Here is a 26033-nt window from a genome sequence, read left to right as displayed (position 1 = left end):
ATGAGGCAAAACTTCATAGCCCAATTCTTTCAATTCTCAAAGCATTGGTTGTGTGATGTGCAGTCAGGCATTGTTGTGGAGAAGAATTGGGCCCTTTCTGCAGACCAATGCTGCAGCAAGCATTGCAGTTTTTAGTGCATCTCATTGATTTGCTGAGAATACTTCTCAGATGTAATGGTTTAGCCATTACAATGGTGTGTTGCGGATCACAATTGTAGCAGACCACCAAACAGTGACTAGGACCTTTTTTTGGTGCGAGCTTAGATTTGGTAAGTGCTTTGGAGCTTCTTCTCAGTTCAAACACTGAGCTGGTTATCACCTATTGTTGAATAAAATCCACTTTTCATCACACATGACAATCCGATTGAGAAATTGTTTGTTTTTGTTGCATAGAATAAGAGAAAATGACACATCAAAACAATCTTTTTTTTTATTTGCTGTCAGCTCATGAAACACCCACTAATTGAGCTTTTTCACCTTTCCAATTTACTTCAAATGATGAACAACTGTAGAATGGTTGAGGTTGAGTTCATCGTCAACTTCCCGTGTAGTTGTAAGAGGATCAGCTTCAGTGAGCCTCTCAACTGGTTATTGTCAACTTCTGATGACCGGCCAATGCTCTCCTCATTTTCAAAGCTCTTGTGTCTTCTGTAAAACTTCTTGAACCACTGCTGCATTGTAGGCTTTTTAGCAGTTCTTGGGTTAAATGCACTATTGATGCTGCGAGTTGTCTCCACTGCTTTATGACCCGTTTTGAACTCAAATAAGGAATTCACTCAAATTTACTTTTTGTCTAGCGTCATTTCCCTAGTCTAAAATAAATAAAAAATAAACTGCAAGCAATAAATCATTTGCAAAATAAATCAAGCAAGAAATGTGCTTTCAATTGATGTATCAGTTCAGTTCAGTTCAGTCGCTCAGTCGTGTCCAACTCTTTGCGACCCCATGAATCGCAGCACGCCAGGCCTCCCTGTCCATCACCAACTCCCGGAGTTCACTCAGACTCACGTCAATCGAGAAGGTGATGCCATCCAGACATCTCATCCTGGGTCGTCCCCTTCTCCTCCAGCCCCCAATCCCCCCCAGCATCAGAGTCTTTTCCAATGAGTCAACTCTTCGCATGAGGTGGCCAAAGTACAGGAGTTTCAGCTTTAGCATCATTCCTTCCAAAGAAACCCCAGGGCTGATCTCCTTCAGAATGGACTGGCTGGATCTCCTTGCAGTCCAAGGGACTCTCAAGAGTCTTCTCCAACACCACAGTTCAAAAGCATCAATTCTTTGGTGCTCAGCCTTCTTCACAGTCCAACTCTCACATCCATACATGACCACAGGAAAAACCATAGCCTTGACTAGACGGAACTTAGGCGGCAAAGTAATGTCACTGCTTTTGAATATACTATCTAGGTTGGTCATAATTTTTCATATAGCAACCACATATATTTAAGAATGTATTCCAATATCAAACAACAAATTTCAAAAATGCATAACCACAATTACTTTTGCACCAACCTAATATATAAAAGTCAAATAAATAATATCAAAAATGGAAAGGAAAGTATTAAAATTGATACCACAGAAATACAATGGATTAAAATAAACTACTATGTAAAAATTATATGCCAACTAAATGGGCAATGGGACTTCCCTGTAGCTCAGACAGGGAAGAATATGCTTGCAATGCAGGGGACCCAGGTTCATTCCCTGAATCTGGAAGAGCCTCTGGAGAAGGGAATGGCAGCTCACTCCAGTATTCTTGCCTGGAGAATCCCATGAACAGAGAAGCCTGGCAGGCTACAGTTCATGGGGTTGCAAAGAATCAAACATGACCGAGCAACTAACACTAATTGGACAACATAGAATATATGGATAAATTCCTAGGTACATACAACTTAACAAGTCATGAATAAATAGAAACAGGAACAGATCAATTACTAGGAAGGAGATTGTATTGATAATTTAAAAATAATTCCCAACAAAAGGAAGTCTAAGATTAGATGGTTTCACTGGTAAATTCTATTAGTGATTTAAATAATAATTAATACAAATCATTTTCAATCTACTTTAAAAAATTAAAAGAGAAAGACATGCATTTAAATTCTTATTAGAAAGCTAGCATTAGCCTGATTAAAAAAAAAAAATTGGACAAGGACACCAGAAGATAATGAAATTACAGCCAATGTCCTTAATGAATATGCCTTCATAAATCCTCAATAAACTTTTCACAAGCCAAATAAACAATGTATTAAAATGATCATATGCCATAATTAAGTGAGATTTTTCAAGGAATGCAGACAGTTCAATATATGCATATCAATAAATGTGGTATACCATGTTCGAAGTGAAAGTTATTCAGTCGTGTCTGATTCTTTGTTATCCCATGGACTATATAGCCCATGGAATTCTCCAGGACAGAATCCTAGAATGGGTAGTTTTTCCCTTCTCCAGGGGATCTTCCCAACCCAGGGATTGAACCCAGGTCTCCCACATTGCAGGTGGATTCTTTACCAGCTGAGCCACAAGGGAAACCCAAGAATACTGGAGTGGGTAGCCTACCCCTTCTCCAGGGGATCTTCCCGACCCAGGAATCAAACTGGGGTCACCTTCATTTCAGGCAGATTCTGTAACAACTAAGCTATCAGGGAAAATAAAAATGATATTACCAAGGAGAGAACAAGATGTCGGAGGAGAAGGTGGATGAGGAGTACATCTCTTCATGGACATCAGGAATACACGTTCAGACACAGAAGTGCATGTAGAACACCAGCTGAGAGCAGACAGAAGTACCTGACCAGCAGAAAAGGATATATAGGACCACTCAAAACTCAGTAGGATGAAGGAACTAAGGGGAAAAACAGAAATGTTAGTAGGACTGGACCTGCTTTTGGTGGGTGGCAGAACTGAAGCAGGGGTCTGATCCCCACATAGGGGCAATTGTCTGAGTTAGAGGAGAAACATTTAAGGCTGAGAGTGAAACAGCGGATTGGTGGCAGCCTAAATGGAATGAGAATCAGACAGTCCTTGCAGCAGCCATATATACCCCAAACAGGGACACAGGTCCCCTAGAAGGCACAGAGGCTGGAAGCTGGAGTTTAGGTATTGTGGAGAAATCCCAGGGCAAGGGCTGCTGTTGATGGTGAAGAGACAGATTGAGGGGATGTGAGAGAAAAGATGCCACAATCACCCTAATACTAAAAACAAAGATGCCTCAAAACAGAACACTACAGAATAGGCAGAGCTATGGAGAAAGACTGGCCAAAGAAGCCTTCTGATCGCCAGTGACAAGAAGTTCAAAAAAAGACTCTGATAAGGCCATAACTCCTGTGGAGGAGGCAGTCCATGTCCTTGCACACTTGGTGCAGCCAGGGTCCCCATAAGCCAAGCAACTGTGCCATCTTCATGCTCAACTCTCACTGGGGCAGAGTTGCCATAGGCAAAAAAAGTCTTGCCTCTATGTGCACAGGGTTCCTTCAGTCATGTCTGACTCTTTGTGACCTGGTAGACTGGCCTTTCAGGCTTCTCTGTCAGGGAGGGGGGTTCTCCAGGCAAAAATGCTGGGCTGTATTGGCCAATACTGGTTTCCATATCCTTCTAGAGCACTGTATTTCCTGCTGCCCTAGCCACCAACTCCGCTGAGTACCTGGTGCTGCCAGAACGCCTGTGACCCAAGCAGCTGCACCACCTCCACATCTGGCCCTCACAGGGGCAGACCTAAGTCCTCCAGGGCAGCCTCAGGAGCAAATCGCAGTAGACAGCCCACATGCAGAGGTGGAAATAAAACTGCAATTGCAATCCAGGTGCAGTATGGCTAAGGAAGAAGACCCAAAACCCTCCCACCAGCTGTAAAAGTTTCAGATTAAATCCACACAATCAACTAGGCGGACTCTGTGTCTATGGAATATATAAAAGATCATTGAGAGCTTCCACAAAAGAAAACACACTAGTTCTGATAGCTGTGGACATTAGAAACAAGAACACACAGGAGTGGACCAGATTAGAATCTGAGCTACCCTCAGAGCAGGTCTAGAGATAAGCAAAGTGTTAGAGGGCATCCTAGAGAGGTGAGGTGGATTGTGACTCCCAGTGAGGGAAAGGATTCTGACAGTGGTGACTCAAGAAAATTATTTATTATTCTTATATTTTGACTTGTTCTATAGATTCTTTTGGACTTTTTTATTATTTTTTGCCCCTTTTTTCCTCCCCTCTGTTGTAGTTATTGATTTTATTGGCACCATGAAATGTAATTAAGTTTTTGAGCTTTTTATTTTTTTCCTTTTTTTTTTAATTGTAGATATAAACCTCTGCCTCTATGTTGGGCTTTTACAGTTCTGGGGAGTTTTCCCTTTTTACTTGTTTTTCTTCTTTTTAATTTTAATTTTTTAAACCTCTTATTATTTTTTTTACATTTATTCCTTTGTTTGCATTTCCTACTGTTCTTTTCCCCTTGAAATTAATCTTTAATATATATAAATCTTCTTTATCTACCTCTACTTAGCTTTGCATATCTATTATTTCTTTCTTTTGTTTCTTTCCTTTCCTCTCAACATATTTGTTAGTTTTATTTTCATTGCTTTATTTCCCAATTGGCAACTGACTTTAGTTTTGTTTTCCAATTGTGCTTTAGTTAGTTTTGTTCTGGTAGACATAATGTTTAGTTCCTTTTGTTTGCTGGGTCAATTTATTGTACTTTATTTTCGTTGGACTGTTTTGATTTTGTTTATGGGTGTATATGTATATGTGTATATTCAGTTACAATTATTATTGTTATAAACCTCTGCATCTATGTTGGGCTTTTTCAGTTCTGTCGAGTTTTTTTTTTCTTTTTTCTGTCTTCTTCCATTATTTTTCTTTTCTCTTTTTTTAAATTTTAACTTTTAATTTTTATACCTATCATATTTTTCTACATTTATTCCTTTTTTTGCATTTCCTACTGTTCTTTCCCACTTTCAGTTAATCTTTAATATATATAAATCTTTTACATTTACCTCTATTTAACTTTGCATGTCTATCCTTTCTTTCTTTTCTTTCTTCTTTCCTCTCAAAATAATTGTTAGTTTTTGTATTCATTGCTTTATTCCCCATGTAGCACCTTGCTTAAGTTTTGTTTTCCAGTTTGTGCTTTATTTAGTATTGTCCTTAACTGGTAAATATAATTTTTTTTTTATTTTCTTTTTTAGCTGGGTCAATCTATTATATTTCACTTTTTTTGGACAGTTTGATTTTGCTTATGTATGTGTATGTATATGTGTATATTCCATTACTTTAATTATTATTTGCCTGATTTTGTAATTGTCATTTGTCTGGAGTTCATCTTTCGTTTCTCGTTTTTGGATATTTGTTTTAATCTCACTTAATGTCATAACAAACCACTTGTGAAACCGTCATTCCTGACCAGAAATCAAGCCCTGAGCCTTTGGAGTGGGAGCACTCACTCCAAGAATCTAGACTACCAGAGAATTAACCCTAGGGAGTATCAAATACTGAGAACTCACACAAAGGAATCCACTGAAATACAAGACCTGGCATCATCCAACCACCAGTAGCACCCTGAGTAGGATGCCTCATCTAAACAAACAAAAAGAAAATAAAAACCCAATCATCAGCAGACAGTATTACCACCTCACTCAGCCTTGCTCATTAGAGGAGAAACAAACAAACAAACAAACATTCAGCACAAGTCTCACCCTATACGAAGCTTACTCAAACCACTGGACCAAACTTGGGAGGTCAGAAAACAAAAGGAAGAAAGAATTCAACCCTGAAGCCTGGGAAAAGGAGATCTCAAATACTATAAGTAAAAATAAATAAATACATAATGAAAAGGCAGAGACATACTACACAAATGAAGGAGCAAACTAGAAACACAGAAGTTCAAATAAATGAAGAGGAAATAGGCAAACTACCTGAAAAAGTATCCAGAATAATGATTGTAAAGATGATCAAAAACCTCGAAAACAGAATGGAGAAAATGAAAGAATTAATTAACAAACAACTAGAAGAATTAAAGAATAAATATACAGAGACAAACAATACAATTACTGAAATTGTAATTAAAAATACTCTAAAAGGAATCAACAGCAGAATATCTGAAGCAGAAGAATGAATCAGTGACCTGGAAGATAAAATGGTGGAAATCACTTCTGAAAAGCAGAATAAAGCAAAAAGAATGAAAATAACTGAGGATAGTCTCAGAGACCTCTGGGATAATATCAAACACACCAACATTCAAATTATGGGGGTCCCAGAAGAAAAAGTGAAAAATAAAGGGTATGAGAAATTTTTTGAAGAGATTATAGTTGAAAACTTCCCCAAAGTGGAAAAGGAAATAGTCAATCAAGTCCAAGAGGCACAAATAATCCCATACAGGGTAAACTCAAGGAGAAACATGCTAAAACACATGCTAATCAAACTAACAAAGACTAAACACAAAGAAAGAATATTAAAAGCAGTAAGGGAAAACAACAAGTAACATACAAAGGAAATCCCATATGCTTAACAGCTGATCTTTCAGCAGAAACTCTGCAGGCCAGAAGGGAATGGCAGGATACATTTAAAGTACTGAAAAGGGAAAACCTACAATCAAGATTAGTGTACCCAGCACAGATTTCATTTATAATTGATGGAGAAATCAATGCTTTTCAGAAAAGGAGAAGTTAAGAGAATTCAGTACCACCAAACCAGCTTTACAACAAATGTTAAAGTGATATATATAGTCAAAACATACAAGAGAAGAAAAAGATCTACAAAATTAAGCCCCAAACAATTAAGAAAATTACAATAGGAATATATATATATATATATATATATATATATATATATATCAATAATAACTTTAAATATAAACAGACTAAATTCTCCAACCAAAGGACACAGACTGGCTGAGTGGAAAACAAGACCCATATATATGCTGTCTATAAGAAACCCACTTCAGACCTAAAGATACATATAGACTGAAAGTGAGAGGATGGAAGAAGCTATTCCATGATAATGAGAAGAAAAAGAAAGCTGGAGTAGCAATCCACATATCAAACAAAACAGACCTTAAAATAAGAAAGATTACAAGAGATAAAGAAGAACATGACATAATGATCAAGGGACCAATCCAAGATGAAGACATAACAATTGTAAATTACTATGCACTCAACTTAGGGGCACCTCAATACATAAGACAAACACTAACAGACATAAAAGGAGAAATTGACAGTAACACAATAATAGTAGGAAACTTTAGCATCCTACTCACAGCAATGGACAGATCATCAAAAGAGAAAATTAATAAGGAAACACATGCCTTAAATGAAACATTCTAAAACAAATGGAAAACGAAGAATAAAAACCCTCAAAATTAGCAAAAAGAAATAAATCATCAAGATCTGAGCAGAAATAAATGAAAGAACCAAAATAAAGATTAATAAAACTAAAAGCTGGTTCTTTGAGAAGGTAAGCAAAATTGACAAACCTTTAGCCAGACTCATCAAGAAAAAAAGAGAGAATAATCAAATAAGCAAAATTAGAAATAAAAAAGAGGTTACAACAAACAATGTGCAAATACAAAGGATTATAAGAGACTATCATGAACAAATATATGGCAATAAAATGGATAACCTGGAAGAAATGGACAGATTCTTAGAAAACTTCAATCTTCCAAGACTGTACCAGGAAGAAATAAAAATTATGAACAACCCAATTACAAGCACTGAAATTGAAGCTGTGGTCAAAAATCCCCCAAAAAACAAAAGCCCAGGACTAGATGACTTCACAGAATTCTATCAAACATTTAGAGAAGAGCTATTATCTATCTTTCTAAACCTCTTTCAAAAAATTGCAGAGGAAGCAAAACTTCCGAACTCATTCTACAAGGCCATCATCACCCTGATACCAAAACCAGACAAAGACAACACACACACAAAAAGACTATAGGCCAATATAACTGATGAATACAGATGCAAAAATCCTCAACACAATTTTAGCAAACATAATTCAGCAACACACCAAAAAGCTCATACACCATGATCAAGTTGGGTTTATTTCAGGGATGCAAGGATTCTTCATTATATGCAAATCAATCAATGTGATACACCATATTAACAAACTGAAAGATAAAAACCATATGATAATGTCAATAGATGCAGAAAAAGCCTTTGACAAAATTCAGTACCCATTTATGATTTAAAAAACTCTTCAAAAATTGGGCATAGAAGGAACCTACCTCAACATAGTAAAGGTCATAAATGATAAGCCTACAGCAAACATTATTCTCAATGGTGAAAAACTGAAAACATCCCCCCTAAGATCAGAAACAAGAAAAGGGTGTCCACTCTCACCACAATTATTCAACATAGATCTGGAAGCCCTAGCTACAGCAACCAGAGAAGAAAACAAAATAGAAAGAATCCAGATTAGAAAAGAAGTAAAGCTCTCACTATTTTCAGATGACATGATACTGTACATAGAAAACCCTAAAGATAGTATCAGAAAATTACTAGAGCTCATCAGTGAATTTAGCAAACTTTCAGAATACAAAATGAATACACAGGAATCATTTTTCAGTGATTTCTAAATGCATATAATATATGCATTTCTATATACTAACAATGAAATATCAGAAAAAAAGGAAATTAAGGAATCAATCCCATTCTCCATTGCAACAAAAAGAATTAGGTATCTAGGAAAAAACTTACCCAAGGAGACAAAAGGACTGTACACAGAAAATTATAAGACACTAGTGAAAGAAATCAAAGATGATCTAAACAGATGGAGAGATATTCCATATTCCTGGGTAGGAAAAATCAATATTGTGAAAATGATGATACTACCAAACACAATCTACAGATTCAATGTGATCCCTATCAAATTGCCAATGGCATTTTTCACAGAACTAGAACAAAAATTTCACAATTCATATAGAGACACAAAAGACCCCAAATAGCCAAGACAGTTTTGAGAAAGAAGAATGGATCTGAAGGAATCAACCTTCCTGACTTCAGATTATACTACAAAGCTATAGTCATCAAGACTATATGGTACTGGCACAAAAACAGTAATATAGGCCAATGGAACAAGATAGAAAACCCAGAAATAAACTCATGCAACTGTGGGTACCTTAGTTTTTACAAAGGAAGCAAGAATATGCAATGGGACAAAGACAGCCTCTTCAATAAATGGTGCTGGGAAAACTGGACAGCTATATCTAAAAGAATGAAATTAAAACACTTCCTAACACCATACACAGAGATCAAGTCTAAATGGATTAAGACCTAAATTTAAGACAAGAAACTATAAAACTCTTAGAGGAAAACAAAGGCAGAACAATCTCTGACATAAATCAAAGAAAGAACCTCTATGATCCGCCTCCTAGTGTAATGGAAACGAAAATAAACAAGTGGGACCTGATTAAACTTAAAAAGTTTTGCACAGCAAAAGAAATGATAAGCAAGGTGAAAAGACAACCCTCAGAATGGGAGAAAATAACAGTAACTGAAAAGACTGACAAACAATTAATTTCCAAAATATACAAGCAACTCATGCAACTCAAAACCAGAAAAACAAACAACCCAATCAAAAAGTGGGTAAAAGACCTAAACAAACATTTCTCCAAAGGAAACATACAGATGGCTAACAAACACATGATGCTCAACATCACTCATTATTAGAGAAATTTAAATAAAAACTATAATGAGATATCACCTCACATTGGATAGAAAAGCCATCCTCAAAAAGTGTACAAACAATAAATGCTGGAGAGGTTGTGGGGAAAATGGAATGCTCTTGCATGGTTGGTTGGAATGTAAATTGATACAGCCACTATGGAAGATGGTATGGAGCTTCCTTAGAAAAAAAAAAAAAAAAGGGATAAAACCACCATATGACCCAGCAGTCCCACTCCTAGTCATATACCCTGAGGAAACCAAAACTGAAAAAGACAAATGTATCCTGTTGTTCACTGCAGCACTATTTACAATAGCTAGAACATGGAAACAACGTAGATGCCCATTCATAGATGAATGGATAAAGAAGTAGTGGTACATATACACAATGGAATATTACTCAGCCATAAAAAAGAACACATTTGAGTCAGTTCTAATTAGGTGGATGAACCTAGAGCCTACTATGCAGAGTGAAGTAAGTCAGAAAGAGAAAGATAAATATTGTATACTAATGTACATTACAGAATCTAGAAAAATGGTACTCTAGAACTTATTTCCAGAGCAACAGTGGAGAAACAGACATTGAAAATAGACTTATGGACACAGGGAAAGGGGAGGAGAGGGTGAGTTGTATGCTGAGAGTAACATGGAAACTTTCATTACCATATGTAAAATAGATAGCCAATGCGAATTTGCTGTATGTCTCAGGAAAATCAAACAGGGGCTCTTTATCAACCTAGAGTGGTGGGATGTGGAGGGAAATGGGAGGGAGGTTCAAAAGGGCGGGGACATATATATACCTATGGCTGACTCATGTTGAGATTTGACAGAAAAGACAAAATTCTGTAAAGCAATTATCCTTCAATTAAAAAATAAATAGATTAAAAAAAAGAATGTTTGAGATAGCTTCATATCTCCATACATTAAAGTATACATTTAATCTCCATAGATTAAAGTCAAGGCGAATTATCTTCAGATTGTCACAAAAGCACTGAAAAGCTCGCTTCCATTCAGTTCAGTTCAGTTCAGTCGCTCAGTCGTGTCCGACTCTTTGCGACCCCATGAATCGCAGCACGCCAGGCCTCCCTGTCCATTACCAACTCCCGGAGTTCACTCAGACTCATGTCCATCGAGTCAGTGATGCCATCCAGCCATCTTGCCCTTAGTCATCCCCTTCTCCTCCTGCACCTAATCCCTCCCAGCTTCAGAGTTTTTTCCAATGAGTCAACTCTTTGCATGAGGTGGCCAAATGACTGGAGTTTCAGCTTTAGCATCATTCCTTCCAAAGAAATCCCAGGGCTGATCTCCTTCAGAATGGACTGGTTGGATCTCCTTTCAGTCCAAGGGACTCTCTTCAGCACTCTGCCTTCTTCACAGTCCAACTCTCACATCCATATATGACTACTGGAAAAACATAGCCTTGTTTCCATTACAACATCTTATCTTTGAGAAGCAGGGTTTTCTGCAGTAACAGCAACCAAAACAAGATTACAGAGTAGACTGGACATAAGTAACTCACCTCGTGAGTGTCACTGTCTTCCATCACCCCCAGCTGGTTGCAGGAAAACAAGCTCAGGGTTGTAACTGATTCTGCGTTATGGTGAGTAGTGAAATGATGTATAATTATTTCATTACACATCACAATGTAATAACGATAGAAACAAAGTGCACAATAAATGAAATGCACTTCAGTCATCCTGAAATCACCACCTCTCCACCACCAATCCATGGAAAAATTGTATCCTACAAAAACAGTCTCTGGTGCCAAAAAGATTGGGAGTGCTGATCTAAAGTAATAGGCCCCTTTGTATGGAGTTTATACTCTTAGAATAGAGATCACAGCATGTGAAGTTATTAAAAGTCATCAACATCTTATCCATGGTGAGTTCTTATTGACCTATTGTAGTTGCATATGATTGCTTACATTTTTATTAAAAAGGAAGTACATTAAAGGTCAGAAATTGCTATAGGCTTGAAGGCTCTTAACAAATAATTGAATTTACAAATAAGCCAATTATGGGGCCTTTAGACATGAGTACTTGATATAATATCATAAAGAGGTTAAACTATGAAATTGTAAAATATAAATGTGTACAGCAGCACTAGTGGTAAAGAACCTGCTTGCCAATGCAAGAGACGTAAGAGATGCAGGTTCAATACCTGGGTCAGGAAGATCCCCTGGAGGAGGGCATGGCAACCCACTCCAGTATTCTTGCCTGGAAAATCCCATGGACAGAGAAGCCTGGAAGGCAATGGTTCATAAGGTCACAAAGAGTCAGACATGAGTGAAGTGACTTAGCATACACGGGAGTAAAGGCAAAGCTAGGTTCATAATTTTAGAGTTATTGCAAGTATACCAAAGCTTAATAGGTAATGCTAATTGTTCATACTATGTGTCCCTCAAATGAGCACTAGTGGAATATGGTAAAATTTATTATAGGTTTCTAGAATTTATACAACCTAAATTCCTTATAGCGTTCAGTACTTAAATAGTTTTGTGGATTTCACAATACTGTTATCGGTGAGAAAAAAAGAATCACTGCAATATTGAAAATAACTTCTTTAGGAAAGTTTTTCACATATAAATCAGATCTATTACAGAACACCAAACAGAAATGTAAAGATATAATTTCTAAATTCAGGAAAGTAGCACAAAATGAAACTTAAGAAGGTTGAGCAATTTGGCATGCTTTACACAAAAAGATTAAACAATTTAAATATTTTAAATTTAAAACATTCTCTACTATATGATTAAAGAGCTTACTTAGAAACACACACACATACAAAGGATGAATCATTGTCAGTGTTGTAGCTAACACATTGATGCTGCTTTCAGATATCTAAATCCCATAAATTCAAAAGAGAAAGGTAAGAATTATTTCATTGCCATTTCAAACAACTAGTTCCATTTAGTTCAGTCGCTCAGTTGTGTCCGACACTTTGCGACCCCATGAATCGCAGCACGCCAGGCCTCCCTGTCCATCACCAACTCCCGGAGTTCACTCAGACTCACGTCCATCGAGACAGTGATGCCATCCAGCCATCTCATCCTCTGTCGTCCCCTTCTCCTCCTGCCCCCAATCCCTCCCAGCATCAAAGTCTTTTCCAATGAGTCAACTCTTCGCATGAGGTGGCCAAAGGACTGGCGTTCCAGCTTTAACATCATTCCTTCCAAAGAAATCCCAGGGTGGATCTCCTTCAGAATGGACTGGTTGGATCTCCTTGCAGTCCAAGGGACTCAAGAGTCTTCTCCAACACCACAGTTCAAGAGCACCAATTCTTCGGTGCTCAGTCTTCTTCACAGTCCAACTCTCACATCCATACATGACCACAGGAAAAACCATAGCCTTGACTAGATGGACCTTAGTCGGCAAAGTAATGTCTCTGCTTTTGAATATGCTATCTAGGTTGGTCATAACTTTTCTTCCAAGGAGTAAGCGTCTTTTAATTTCATGGCTGCAGTCACCATCTGCTGTGATTTTGGAGCCCAGAAAAATAAAGTCTGACACTGTTTCCACTGTTTCCCTATCTACTGCCCACGAAAGTGATGGGACCAGATGCCATGATCTTCGTTTTCTGAATGTTGAGCTTTAAGCCAACTTTTTCACTCTCCTCTTTCACTTTCATCATGAGGCTTTTTATTTCCTCTTCACTTTCTGCCATAAGGGTGGTGTCTTCTGCATATCTGAGGTTACTGATATTTCTCCCGGCAATCTTGATTCCAGCTTGTGTTTCTTCCAGTCCAGCGTTTCTCATGATGTACTCTGCATAGAAGTCAAATAAGCAGGGTGACAATATACAGCCTTGACGTACTCCTTTTCCTATTTGAAACCAGTCTGTTGTTCCACTAGTAATACCTATTAAATTAAAAATTGACAAAAGCTTGAAGTGGTTACTAGGTTTTTTTTTCCCCCTCCCTTTAAAAAATATAAGCCATAGAGTAAATGCATGAATAAATATCTTTAGTATCCCACACACTTTAATGTTGAAGTCATATAGTAAATCTCTGATCCTATTATTAAATATGCTCATTTCTTGTTGACTTTTACTCTTAACAGATCTCAGTCTCCAGCACTTATCAATGGCACGTTTGTTGAAACCTGTGAGGAAATGCACAAGAAAATGGCTTTTTCACTTTTCTGAAAATAAAAATATACCTAAATTTGCTCTCTACTTTCCCTATATTCCACCCCTACTCTCTTTCACTGTCTTAATAACATAGGGTGAAGGAGGAGATAAATTGCCTGCCCTGCAACAGGTCTCTTCTATGAAGACAGAAGGACTTGTGATTGTTGTAAAGTTGGTAAACAAATATACAAAGGTTACTAACATCATGAATTTCTTCTACAGCAACCAGATCTTCATGAACCACATAAATGTGAAGCAGCTATTTGCCACTCAATTTTTTTTTAAAGCCTGAAATGAGAAATTCTTAACACCATTATTTAAATTTTCACCTATAGCAGACACACTTTTAATATAGACTTTACTTTTAGAACAGATTTAAGCTCATGAAATATCTTTTATTTGAAAATTATTTCAGTGAATTGGAATGTTATGGCTCAAGTAATTATTTTTTAAAATGTGGAAGCAATATTATTTGGAAGAGTTGACATCCAAAATACATACTGCCAGTCTGCCAAAGAGCTCCACCAGATTCTTTGGAGGCATAACAGTGGAGGTATTTAGAGGCATCAGATAGCAGTTCCCTAGCAGCAAGTCCAGGTAAGCAGTCATGCCCTGTTGGGGAGGGGAAAATGTTAGGTATGATTTACAGAGTATCAATGCTGCAGATTTTTCAACGACCATTAGAACAAGCATCTACAACCTTTCAAAATCAATTAATGTATATTCAATAGCAAAAGAATGAAAAAGGCTCTGCTGCAAAAAGTTACGTTTATCAACATATTTAATACCAATAAATTTAAGGAAAAAAGAAATTCAGAAATATCTGTAAGAAGGAGAAACACACATTTTCGAAGTCGTGAATAATTGCTGCAGTGTTACTATCAGAGAATCTGGGGACAGGCACATCAATGATTGCAATGTTGTCCTCCTCACAAATGTCAACCTCTTTCATCACAGGCAGAAAGTAGGGTTCCTTTCCTTGGAGGGAATTTGCAGGAGCCTCGGAATCAAAGAAGCACATTTCTCCAGGGTAGATGGTACTCTAAAAGACAAAAGGTGACAATCAAAACTTTCTAACACTCACTACCTTGACATTTAAACCATTTCTCAAGCTCAAATCAGTTTGTTGTACCAGTTATCAAGCTGAGGATTGTTGATTACAGTCATAACCATGAAGACAAATCAATTTTACTCTGAAAGGTAATTTGAAAATTTTCCCTAAATTGTTTCTCTTGTGGCCATCACAGAATTATTTGTTTCCACTAAATATGTAACAATTAGTAATCCAAAAGATAATAACTTTCATTAATATTACCTTCAGCATGAAGTACTTGTAAATACAGGCTCCACCAACAATAAGTCCTGCCAAGATGAATGAAAGGCTTAAGAGAGTAAGCATACATCTCCCAGAGGAACCTGCTTTTTCCTTGGTGGCAACTCAGAGTTCCTATTTATTCAAAAGCAAAATTAAAAACAAACAAACAAAGAAAACAAATTGTGCTTTTAAACACATAGTTTCTTTTTTATACATTTTACTGCCTTTGAAACCCAAAATATTTTAGATAGATGTTAAGTCACCCTAGCCTAAAAATCATTTCAAGACAATTCTTGATGTTTAATAGATGTGACAATCTCCAATTTATAATGACCTTTTTATTTTTCTGGCATTTCCAAATTCAAATATAAAGTTATTTCAAAGTATATACTTCTAAAATCAGCTGAAAATAACCATGCATTTATGCAATAAGTTATCCTCTTTAAATAAATGGAACCCGTTACTTTCTGGACTTGTGCAGTGATATAATCACTAACTTTCTGGAATACAATAGTTTCTTTAGTATTTTTTATATATCAACTTATTTGCCAAATTAAAAGTGAATTAACAACCTTTGGTTTATTAAGTGATTTTCAGAAAGCTGTTTTTTGAAAATTAACTTCTATAGGAAGAAAGGAATTCTATAAATTAGGCATATACCATTTCACCCTATTTTATAAATTAAAATATTGAAGACAAAATTTATTTCATAACTTTTTTAAATCGGAGAATAATTGCTTTACAGTGTGTTTACATAGCTTTACAATGTTTGGTTTCTGCCATATGACAATGTGAATCAGCCATAAATATACATATGTCTTTTCCCTCTCGAACCTTCCTCCCACTCCCATCCTATCCCACCCTTCTAGGTTGTCACAGAGCACCAGGCTGAGCTCCTTGTTTTATACAGCAACTTTCTACTAATTTTAATGAGAAATTGGGCTTCCTAATGTCATCCAATATTATATGTCTGAGTATTGCTTTTAATAAAATAACATTTTTTTACCTTCTGGGTAAAACACTAGATTTAAAGTACATTGATACTTAGGAACAAAGCTGTGTGTGCAAAAGTGACTATAAAATTTTGTTAAATCTACCATTTGGTTGGGCTTCCCAGATGGAGCTAGTGGTAAAGAACCATCCTGCCAATGGATGAGGTTTGATCTCTGGGATGGGAAGAGATCCCTAGAGGAGGGCCTGGCAACCCACTCTAGTATTCTTGCCTAGAGAATCCCATGGACAGAGGAGCTTGGAGGACTACAGTCCAAGGGGTTCCAAAGACTTAACAGGACTGAAGCAACCTAGCATGCATGCATAATTTGTTTAGTAACTGGAACAAAAGAATCCAAAGTAAACAAGCAACCAATTAACTTTGTACTCTTCTCAGGGCAGTGGAAGGGGCCCTTCAATACAATTCTTTAAAGTCACAATGTCCTAAGCAGCAATATTAGTGAAAGGTAGAATGAATAAAGTCAGCAAATTTATTCTTTAATAATTGTTCAAATTGGTATATAAATAGAATTGTTTTAGTCTTTCAGGCCATTAGCTTTTTTCCATAACTACTTAATACTAATTAAACTTTAATTAATTTGGTGAAAACAAATATATGGATTCTAAGGAGAGGCAATCATTTCATAAACTGTTTAAAAATTATTTCTCTTTTAAATTAAAATAAATTTAGTATTCATAGTTTCTTAGCTAAATTTATTCATTTTTAAGCCCTCTATTAATACTTTATAAGACTGGAAGGCTTTCTGTGTCTTAATAATTTTTAGAAATTTAGATTATTTTTATTAAAAAATAACCTTAGATAAATACTACAAATATTATCAATTATGATTGTGAATACCTGTAATCTAGAGCTACAGGCTTAGAAATTATATTTTAGATGATTAAACTGATGTCCAGAAAAATGAAGTGACATGTTCATAAGTCAGAAAAATGACTTACTTTGAAATTTGCAAAGGAATTTATTTTTTTTTCTTTTCACTGAGATCTGAGAAGAGAAATCTGCACTTCAATTTTATTTCTCCCTTCAATATTTCAGGAATTTTATTATTAAACAAGGTTTAAGTACTATAGTGCCCATTTCATAAAATTTCCCACCATAGTAGGTAAGATATGGAAACAATCTAATTGCCCATGGATGGAAGAATGGACTAGGAATCAGGATTTTGTTTTCATTTAAATTTTCAAGACTTCAGTGTGGTTGGGGTTCTCACCACAGTTCATTTCCCTCTGAACATTTTTTTAAAGTCATTGTACACAACCTCTGACATACTATTTTGTCATGTTCAACAGCAAAAAAGACACAGATGAGTATAACGGACTTTTGGACTCAGAGGGAGAGGGAGAGGGTGGGATGACTTGGGAGAATGGCATTCTAACATGTATACTATCATGTAAGAATCGAATCGCCAGTCTATGTCTAACGCAGGATACAGCATGCTTGGGGCTGGTGTATGGGGATGACCCACAGAGATGTTATGGGGAGGGAGGTGGGGGGGGGTTCATGTTTGGGATCACATGTAAGAATTAAAGATTTTAAAATTAAAAAAAATAAAAAAATAAATAAAAACAGTCATCCATAAAAAATACCCACATGTGATAATAATTTTGATAGCAATGACTTGACTTTCTGTCTTGCTGATCTTCAACAAACACAATACATATATTCTAAAAAAAAATTTCCTATGAACTTATCAATATATTACAATATAATGTGTCAAATATTATTGAATCAGTGAATCAGTGTTTTACAGTGGCCAAGTCAGGATACTGTGGGAATTTCATCACCTAATAAAGAAATATAATCACAGCCTGCATGCTCAAATTTGTTTATTCTACATAACATCACAGGCCTAGTAGAAGTATTGCTTGCATATTAACTGAATTCAACAAATCATGGAGTTTGTGGTGATGAGGGGAAAATAATATTATTTTGTGACTATACTTAACTGCTGGCATCTAATTAGACTTCCGCAAAAAATCTGTCCATTTTTCCCCTTACAAAGTAAGTAGGACAGTTACATATTTGACCTATCATTTACAAAAAAAATCCTCAATACAAGGGGGTGTTTTTGAGTTCTGAAATGTGCAATAAACAACAGCTAGTTTGATTGCTGGGTTAATTATTGAAAGTTTCCCTGATAAAAATTCTGCAAAGGCTCATTAGCATTTCAAATTATGTGCATAATCAGTTTTACTACATGGATTCTCATTTTATTTAAAGGTCTTTTCAAATCTCCACTCTGAATGCAAAAGACTTTATAGAGAGAACAAGGCAAATTGGGGCAGATCTGTAAGCTCCAATACTGTACAGATTTTATAGAACAAGAAAAATATATATATCATTGTACGTTTTAACATTGAAATTTTACCGAGGGAAATGACAAATAGTTTACAAACGCTGAAAACATGCTAAATGTTTAAAGGAAATAGAAAATGCAATAAATAGACAATGGCTAACATTTTCAGGGGAGAAACTTCCCCAGTTACTGGAAATACTAGAAGATTATATTACAAGGTCAGACCTGTTTCAGATCTTTCAATGGGGGAGGGTGAGCAGAAGGGCTATCGCTCAAAAAGAAAGTACTGTACTAGAAAGGAAAAAAGAGAGAGAGAGAAAAATACAAAAACTCTCAACATTTCTTCTACAGAAGAAGAATGTTTCCTTCAGGAAATGCCACTAGGAAAACACAAGGATTTTGCAGTAAGAGGGCACACCGGACATCTCAAATTCGAATTAAGACCAACTTCAGTTATGGCAGTTCCTTTACCAAAAGAGAAGGAGGCGGCACAGCTTAAGGTCACGTATGGCCAAGGAGAAACTGAAAATATACACCAGTTGGAGGGGGTAGGGGAAAAAAGACACTTGCTCCAATCTGTACAGCAGCCAATCAAAGCTGACCTCTTCCCACTTCCACAAGCACTCAGCGATCCTAGAAAGATTTAGATTCCTAGAACTTCATACATGTCAAAAGGGAAGAAAGAAGTCCCGTGTCCTTGCTCATTCTGCATATCCACCCCACCCCCTGTGGAAAATGTGTGTCCTTGGAACTGACTGGGTGACTTGCCCTCCTCGTTGATCCCTAGCCACCCACATGTCCCCCAGGAGAAGGTGACATCTGGTTCCAGGACTTCTCTTCAAACTCCCTCCAATATTCCTCGCCAATGTATAATGTAACCTGGGAACCCCGCGCAAAGCGCTGAGATGCTAAGGGGCTTGCAAGCAGCACAAGCGGAAGATGGTGCAGATAGAATGGGGGAGACTGGGCAAAGCCAACAGAGAGCACAGGGAGCATTGCCAGGGAACACAGAAACTGCAGAGTAGGTTTTGTTTTTGTTTTTGTTTTTGTTTTTTCCTTTTCCACCTTTTCCCTTGCTTCTCCACAAACCACCCCCACCCTGCCTTCTGGACCGTAGCAGGCAGTCAGGGGAAGAGTAGGGATTGCTACCTTGCTGGTCAGGATCTGAGCTTGGACCATGCAGCTTATAAGGGCCTCCACGTCTTGCTGCGCCTCCTCTTTTTGCACTGCTGTGGGTGTATTGAAAGCAATTTTCACCGTGGTGAATCTTCGGACAGCGCGGTAAGGCACTGCTGGAATCAGTGTTCTGGGCTGCAGGTTGGAGGAGGACAAGATAGCACTAGCCCGAGCAGCACCTTCTTTCTCCTCTTCTGCTTTTACACTGCTGGGAGCCCAGGTCTGGGTATACTTGAGACACAGTCTCAAGCTGGATGGGAGACCATGGGCGGGCTTAGGGAAGGGCCCAGCAAGGACAAGGAGGGAGTCCAAGTGCTGGAATGGAAGTGGGAGTTGCCAGTGGTAGAAAAGAAATGGGGTGGAGCCGATGGCCTGAGACTCAGAACTCCTTACCTGAACTTCAAGCGTGCTCCCACCTATCTCTCTGCTCCATCAGATAAGGAAGCATGCTGTGTCCTATCTCTTTGTCTCTGTCCGGGCCACAATAGCCCTTGACCCTGATTTTAGTTTCTTAAAAGTGGACCTGGCCTCCCACAGGGCCAAGAACTGTAACTTGGCATCCTTTCAAGCTTCCTCCTCTCTGCACCCACCCAAGACCTGAAAGCATAGTTCCAGGACTGTTCTGTAACTTTACAATAATAGTCCCTTTAAAGAACACTCAGAGCATGTTTGGAGTTACTTGGTTCATTCTCTCAACACATTTTTTTTTTTCATTACTTGACATTTAAAAAAATTTTAATTTCCTATCCCAGAGCAATCCTAAATCAGATATACAGGACACCTACCTCCTTAAATCCCGTTTTGCAGGTAATACATGATGTAACACCCAGGAATGTAGAAAGCTCATAGAAAATCTAGGAAATAATCCAGATCTTTTAATCTCCCAGGACAGGGAATCGAGACCAGGATCTCAGCGCAAAACTAGTTTCTTTTCAGCTACCAGCTATGACATCCATTGGGAAAAAAGCAGGTGTGTGTGTGTGTGTAGCTATGTGTTTCAAGAGGTAGAAATATGGGTGGAGGATAGAAAATCTAGCCAGATGCTAACACAGATCTAGTGAGAAGAAAAACAATAATCTCAAAGGGACTGAATTAGAAATCATCATTGACACATTTACACATGCTGTTTCTTAACAGTCAGTTCTGCATTTGGTGACAATAATACAGAACTTCACTGTATGAAATTCATGTTGTGAAAGTTGGTGACTGAGGGTAGTAGTGGTAAAGGGTTTATTCCTGGTGCCTGAGACAGTAGAGGGATCTGTTTTTGTGAAAGTAATAACACTTACAAAAAAAAATCCAGCTTATGCTGCAGAATCCCCCTTCTACTCATATACTTATTAAAATGACTGGAAGGTATTGACAGTCACCATCCCTCTGTCCAAGAAATTATGGGTTGGAGTTTTTCTCACTGATGTTTCTTTAACTCTAAAGTGCATAGCCTGTCTCCACTGTGGGAACTTTGTGAAAACAGCCTTCATTTTCTTGGATAGGCTACAGATGGGAAGGTAGATGGAGGGTAACAGTGGAAAGCCTGTGCCTTACACAAGGCCAGATGTATGAGTTTGCTTAGAAATATCAGTGTCTTATGTTATTTTACTTATTCTTTCCTAATTGTGACCATTATAAGTTAACCATTATATTCTTATATTCTTTCCTAAGTGTGACCATTATAAGTTAATTTTTGAGGCAATCTTTAGTGTAGGCTGAGGAAATATCAATTTCCTAAGATGTTTCTTTTGCAGTTACTTACTGTTTGTCATCACATTTTTGACAACTCAGCCTAGGGTCTGTCTTATTCTGGCCCTGTGATCCATACCACACAGATTGTTGAACCAATGGCTGCTCTGACACATCTGTCTATCAAGTGCAATGTTCTGGATGAGATAATAATGTATATTTTAGTCTGTCTTCCCTTGAAAATGGTCATGTAGAGAGGGCAAAGATTATTTCTATTTTTCAAATGAATAGACTCAAATTCTCATGACAACCAATGAAGTATATGATTAATTGCAGGATTTATGACATTGAGAAAATCACCTCATCTCCTTGGGTCCCACTTTATCCTCAGTAGAATGGTAAAATATTTTCTTCCTGCTGCTGTGAGGATCATTTAGGATAATGCAGGAGGAAACATAATATAAATTATGAAAAGGATAGAAGAGTGAGATGGTTGGTTATGCTACAATTCTTATTTTAGTATATAATACAGTCATGTTTCACAGTTATAATATATTTTCTTTTTATCCTTCAACTATTCTTTAGCTTCTAGAGCTGCTTAAGCTCCAACAGTCTTTGAGTATAGATCATCTTGGAAAAGGTCAGACTTCTAGGAATAGTCACATAAATCAACATTTAACTTTTCTGTTGAATTTTGAAAACTTAGGCCATCTTCTGTTTGTTTAAGCCATACTGCCTTTTAGGAATAACACCCATACATATCTAAGGGCCTTTGCTGTTATTGGACATAAGTGATGTAGGCATGGTCTCAAGTTAGCAGGTACTGCTGTTATCCAAGTTAGCAGATATTGCTGTTATTCTTTCGTTATAAATAAGTAATGCTTCTTTTAGAATCATAGGATAGCAGTAACACACATCATTAGTATCCATTTATGAAAGGCAAATACTTCCTGCATGCTTTTTTTTTTTAATTTAAAAATGTAACCTGACACTTGCTCATTGGGCTGCAACCAGAAAAGTGAATATATTTCATCTAGCAAAAAATCAGTTAAGCTCTTTCTTGTACTTGTTCCTTTCTAGCAACAACTTCTTATTTTTCAGAATCAACTTCTCTCAGTTTCTTGTCTTTGGAAACCATGCAGATCTGGCTGCTATATTGATTTCAACTAACATCTTTGTTGTTGTTTTCTCTATTTTTATTGAAGTATAGTTGATTTTCAATGTTGTGTTAATTTCTGCTGTACATCAAAGTGACTCAGATATATACATATACACATTATTTTTTATATTCTTTTCCATCATCATTTATCCCAGGAGATTGGATATAGTTCCTTGTGCTATACGATAGGATCTTGTGTTATCCATTCTTAATGAAATAGTTTGTATCTATTAATCCTAAACTTCCAATTCATCATTCACTCTCTCCCCTCCCCAAATGTCAGTGGGACAAATGTTCCAATCAAAAGATACACAGTGGCATACTCGACAAAGAAACAAAAGCTTACAATATACTGCATATAGAAGATCCACTTTAGGGCAAAGGACACACATACATTGGAAAGTGAGGGGATGAAAAAAGCCATATCATGCAAACTGAAAAGAAAAATTGGGAGTTGCCATATTCATATCAGGTAAAATAGACTTTAAAACAAAGGCCATAAAGATAAATAAAGAAGGTCACTGTATAATGGGAAAAAGATCAGGGCAAGAAGAGGATTTTACACTTGTCACTATATATTCACCTAATATAGGAATGCCCAAATGCATAAAACAAATACCAGTACCTAATGTTGTTAACCATATCAGAATACACATCATTCAAGTCTATGAATGATTTCCATGTTCTCACATGCCAAATAATGACTAAATTATTACAACTTGAGCTGAATGGAACACAGAAAATAATTGAATGTCAAGCAACGTTGTCAACTCTCTTTGAATGACCTCAAATCCCCCCAAATTCCACTACACAAAAATAAGGTTACTAGTGGCATCTGTGATATTATTTAACTTGTTAATTCATTTCTTTGTCCATCAAGTATTTACCTTTACCAGGTGCCTACTGCCTTATGCTGTAATCAGCCATGGGAATGCAGAGGTGACCAAGCAGATACAATTTTGCCCTCATAAAGCATATCACCATTGCACCCATGGAAATGCTATTTGTTGTGAGTTCTCTAAATTTTGTAGTGGGAATGTGGGTCCTGAGCTGTGGAGTTCAGTTCAGTTCAGTCCAGTCCTTCAGTCGTGTCTGACTCTTTGTGACCCCATGAATCACAGCACGCCAGGCCTCCCTATCCATCACCAACTGTCAGAGTTCACCCAAATTCATCTGCATCGAGTCGGTGATGCCATCTAGCCATCTGATCCTCTATCGTCCCCTTCTCCTCCTGCCCCCAATCCCTCCCAGCATCAGTGTCTTTTCCAATGAGTCAGCTACTTGCATGAGGTGGCCAAAGTATTGGAGTTTCAGCCTCAGCATCAGTCCTTCCAATGAACACTCAGGACTGGTCTCCTTTAGGAAGGACTGGTTGGATCTTGCAGTCCAAGGGACTCTCAAGAGTCTTCTCCAACACCACAGTTCAAAAGCACCAATTCTTCAGTGTTCAGCTTTCTTCACAGTCCAACTCTCACATCCATATGTGAGCACTGGAAAAACCATACCCTTGGCTAGACGGACCTTTGTTGGCAAAGTAGCATTTCTGCTTTTTAATATGCTCTCCAGGTTGGTCATAACTTTCCTTCCAAGGAGTAAGCATCTTTTAATTTCCTGGCTGTAATCACCATCTGCAGTGATTCTGGAGCCCCCCAAAATAAAGTCTGACACTGTTTCCACTATTTCCCCATCTATTTTGCATGAAATGATGGGACCAGATGCCATGATCATAGTTTTCTGAATGTTGAGATTTAAGCCAACTTTTTCACTCTCCTCTTTTACTTTCATCAAGAGGCTTTTTAGTTCTTCTTCACTTTCTGCCATAAGGGTGGTGTCATCTGCATATCTGAGGTTATTGATATTTCTCCCGGCAATCTTGATTCCAGCTTGTGCTTCTTCCAACCCAGCGTTTCTCATTATGTATTCTGCATATAAGTTAAATAAGCAGGGTGACAATATACAGCCTTGACATACTCCTTTTCCTATTTGGAACCAGTCTTTTGATCCATGTCCAGTTCTAACTGTTGCCTCCTGACCTGTATACAGGTTTCTCAAGAGGCAGGTCAGGTGGTCTGGTATTCCCATCACTTTCAGAGTTTTCCACAGTTTATTGTGATCCACACAGTCAAAAGCTTGGCATAATCAATAAAGCAGAAATAGATGTTTGTTTTCTTTTTTTTTTTTTTTTCCTGAAACTCTGTTGCTTTTTCGATGATTCAGCAGATGTTGGCAATTTGATCTCTGGTTCCTCTGCCTTTCCTAAAACCAGCTTGAATATCTGGAAGTAGGATATAGCAATTCTGCAATCCAGCAGAGCACTTACACCCACAGATAGTGCTACCAAGAATGCTTAAATTCCAAGCTCATCTACAATGGTTCAAGGATCCAGCATTCTATTTAGGAAAAGTGACGTGACAGAAAGACGTGTATTGGGGAATGAGTTAGGAGGTACTCCCATATTCCAGGTAGAGGAGCTGGAAAACATTGACAGCTGCAATATTGACAGTAAATGGGCAACTTTCATAAATATCTAGGAGCCATATTTTATAAATTATGGTGCAGGAATAAGTTATTTGAAGGAAAAAAATGTAGAAAATATAATTCTGTTTTGGATGATTGTGAATTCAAGGTCTGGGAAATGGTGGTATCTTTGATAACAATACCAAACTTTTGTTGGAAACATCAAATGCTAGATTTCTGTGCTAAGTTAAATTGATAAAGTTATTTAATCTTTACCACAATGCTGAGAGGTATTATTACATTTCCTATGTCATTAATGAAGAAGCTGAATTTCCAAGAAGTCAGACAACTTGCCCAAGGTTAAATTCTAACCCAGGTGCTCTGCTTTCAGTGATTATACTCAACCATTATATTGTGTTGCTGCCACTAAAATAAATGAGACAATTAAGGAGGGAGCTGGCTTGAAAGCAGATAAAATAATTAGCATATTCTCTAGGGAAATGAAGCAAGAATCCCCTGCCTATACTTCAAACAGAGATTCCTGCCTAAGATTTTGTTGAGGATTACAAACATTTGAAACCCTTGTGCAACTTTGCTAGCCATGGGTACATGGCTGTAGGCTACTCATTTAAAAGCATATATAGAAACAACTATGGGTCTTCCTTGGTAGCTCAGATGGTGAAGAATCTGCCTGGAAACAAAGAGACCTGGCTTCGATCCCTGGATCAGGAAGATCCCTTGGAGAAGGAAATGGTTACCCACTCTAGTATTCTTACCTGGGTAATTCCATGGACAAAGCAGTTAGTGGGCCCAAGTCCATGGAGTCTCAAAGAGTCAGACATGACTGAGAAACTAACATTTTCACTTCATTTTCACAGAGAGATCTGGTCAGCCACCTGCTGGAGTAGACTCATTTCTTGACTCCATTTAAGGTTACTTTGTAGGCTAGTAAGCTATGATAAGGGGGGAATGCAAAGTTTTCTTAAATATAAGAAATAAATATCATCATCTCTTCACATGACTTAGTCATAACCTTGGGGTTAAGAGGAAAATGTGCTCCACCCTCATTTATAAAAGTCACTTTTCTTATTATTTAAGGCAACAGAAAAATCAAATGAAAACAATTGTATTTTCACACATCTAAGTTGTGTAAAAGTTCTTATCTC

At 37.3% G+C, this 26033-nt stretch overlaps 1 protein-coding gene across 1 annotated transcript; it reads right to left on the bottom strand.

Moving 5' to 3' along the window:
- Positions 1 to 491: 491 nt before the first annotated feature.
- ITM2A (integral membrane protein 2A) lies at positions 492 to 20259 on the bottom strand. The gene is given in 8 exon segments (XM_018043615.1): positions 492 to 758; positions 13623 to 13744; positions 13893 to 14060; positions 14270 to 14384; positions 14617 to 14814; positions 15088 to 15219; positions 19545 to 19886; positions 20251 to 20259. Coding segments are annotated over 8 exon segments (1353 nt in total).
- Between the last annotated feature and the right edge of the window lie 5774 nt (positions 20260 to 26033).

This window comes from Capra hircus, assembly GCF_001704415.2.
Source record: "Capra hircus breed San Clemente chromosome X unlocalized genomic scaffold, ASM170441v1, whole genome shotgun sequence".
In the NCBI taxonomy this organism is placed as follows: Eukaryota; Metazoa; Chordata; class Mammalia; order Artiodactyla; family Bovidae; genus Capra; species Capra hircus.
The sequence above is the reverse complement of the archived record's forward strand: the minus strand, read 5'-3'. Positions and strand labels throughout refer to the sequence as shown.